Genomic DNA, 2,752 nt, shown 5'->3' with positions numbered 1-2,752 from the left:
ATATAGAACAAACAGATAATTTTGATAACGTATATCATGGTATATATGTAAATTTAGCTGATGAAAGAATTAATAGAAATAATGCTATTTTGAATCAAAATGTAAATGATTTTGTTTCATTATTAAAAAAATTTTATCCTTTTACGGAATCTGTTAATCCATGTTTTAGAAGAGCAAAACATAACTTAAATAAATTACAAGTTGTAAACGATAACTTACACAATAGTGTTAATGTAGTATATGATAATTTATTTAATGAAAATATTAATTTATCTTCTAACGAACACTACCATTTATTACAACAATTATTAAAAATTATATTAAATATCAACTTGTGCGATATTGAGGAAACTATAAGAGAATGTGCATATAACGTACTAAAGGATAAATCAGTAGATGCAAGTGTTCATTCAAAAAGAGCTCACAGAATGAAATTATTAGGAAGCTTAATGCTACAAAAATCTCATGAATAAAATATATAAAAAAAAAATATAAATATATAAATATATATATGTATGTGCGTATTATATAATGTGTTTTGTGTTTGTGTAATATAAAATGAAAGGACTTTTGTTTTACTTATTCTTTTGTTTTATGTATGCATGAAAAAAAGTACTTATTTGTATATTTCTATGTTAATTTTGATTGTGAATAAAAAAACAGAAAAAAACTAAATAATAAATGATAAAATGTAATATATTACTTTTCTTATGTCAAACTTAATAATTGTGTTATTAAAGATTAATATCTATTTTTAAAAATAATTGTGATTTTAAAGTATATAAAAATGTATGAATAAGAAATAGGTAATAAAGAATTGTGAAGGATTTAATTATAAATATATGGTAATAAAAATATATATATATATATATATATATATAAACTAACAAAATGATGATATATTAATCATTTACATAATTAATAGAATACAATATATATATAATACATTTTATGTATTTTAGGTTATTTTTATAAGACCATATATGTGTCATAGTATATACATATATTTTAGAAACTTTGTATTTTGTCAATTTATAGAAAAATTCATTCAGAACATTTCACGTTTTATCTTATATAATGTAAATATATATTTATATAAAAAGATAAAACATTTAAATAACAACTAAAAATAATAATAAAAATTAAAATTAAAATAAAAATTAAAATTAAAATTAAAATAAAAATTTGTTTTATGAGAATATTTAAAAAAAATTACATATTTTGTAGAAAAACAATATAGATTAATATTATGCACAAGTATATATATATATATATATATATATATTTATGTCACATTAGTAAAAGAAGAAAAAAAACAAAAAAATTTAATTATTTTATGAGGTTTTTATATAATTACATTATTTTGATTTTATCATATAAAAAATAACAGGATTGTTATTCTATTTTTATAAATAAAATGTAGTTGATTGTCCTTTTCTCATTTTTCAATATATTTGTGTATTATTCTTTTAAAAATTTTATTCTGATTATTATATATAAATAAATTGTGAATTCATATAAAAAATACACTAAATTGGAAAAAAAAATGGAAAAATAAGCTATAAGAGCAATAATAATTTTTTTTTGCCAAGTTTAATTTTTGATCTAATTTCTGACATAATGGTTTATTATTCTTCTCAATATTATATTATATTTGTTCTGGTTGATCATAATATTTTTGTTTAATTTCATTATTTAATATACATGGAGATAATGTTTTATAATATTCTGTATAATGTTCATCTGATTTATTATTTGTTGGTTCTGTGAGTGAATTGTCTTCTTAATTTCTGACATAATGGTTTATTATTCTTCTCAATATTATATTATATTTGTTCTGGTTGATCATAATATTTTTGTTTAATTTCATTATTTAATATACATGGAGATAATGTTTTATAATATTCTGTATAATGTTCATCTGATTTATTATTTGTTGGTTCTGTGAGTGAATTGTCTTCTTAATAAATCTTATATATATATGTTTCCTGTGAATCGGATAGTTATCTCTTATGTCTTGCATTTATAATATCAAAATTATTTGTTCAAAACATAACTATATAACAAGGAAAATAACAAATATATATATATATATATATATATATTTATATTATTTTATTTTATTTAATTATGTGTAATATTAATAATATATATATTATTATTATTTTAGTGATTTTTATATTTTTATTTCAAACCTTATGTGTAATTATTAAAATATATAGTATTATAGAAAACAAAGATAATTTAGAATAATTAAAAGACATTTTATATTTTTTATTATAATATATTATTTTTATGTTATATATATATTTTACACTGTACGTTTAATATGTTTATTACAAAAATTTAATTATGATGTTTCATCTTTTATATTATGAGAAACCTAAATATATTTATAAATGTTATATTAAAATAAATTTATTTAATTATATTATAATTTAATATATATCATTGAAATTTTTATTAAATCTTTTTTTTTTTTATTTGGGAAATAAAAAAATAATAATATTAACAAAGATATTATAATGTTATAAGATTATAAGAAATTTTATTTATTTAATATATATATATATATATATATATTTTCATTTATATATAATTAAAGTGTCCTTTTTATATAATTTAAATAATAGTAAAAAAGTGAACATTTTTTTTTTTTTTTTTTTTTTTGTATAATATCTATTTTAAATAACTTTATATTATAACGAAGGAACATATGACTATAATCACTTTATGTAGTGCACCTTTATTT

The 2,752-nt window shown here is 16.2% G+C and overlaps 1 protein-coding gene across 1 annotated transcript; it reads left to right on the top strand.

Moving 5' to 3' along the window:
* On the top strand, nt 1-473 carry PRSY57_0021900B (DnaJ protein, putative; the record flags this gene model as incomplete). Its single annotated transcript, XM_020114292.1, has 1 exon — nt 1-473. A coding segment is annotated over one exon (473 nt), but the record flags the coding sequence as incomplete, so codon positions are not given.
* Between the last annotated feature and the right edge of the window lie 2,279 nt (nt 474-2,752).

Source organism: Plasmodium reichenowi (genome assembly GCF_001601855.1).
Source record: "Plasmodium reichenowi strain SY57 chromosome Unknown, whole genome shotgun sequence".
Lineage (NCBI taxonomy): Eukaryota > Apicomplexa > Aconoidasida > Haemosporida > Plasmodiidae > Plasmodium > Plasmodium reichenowi.
Note: the sequence above shows the minus strand (reverse complement) of the source record. Positions and strands in the feature narration are given on the sequence as shown.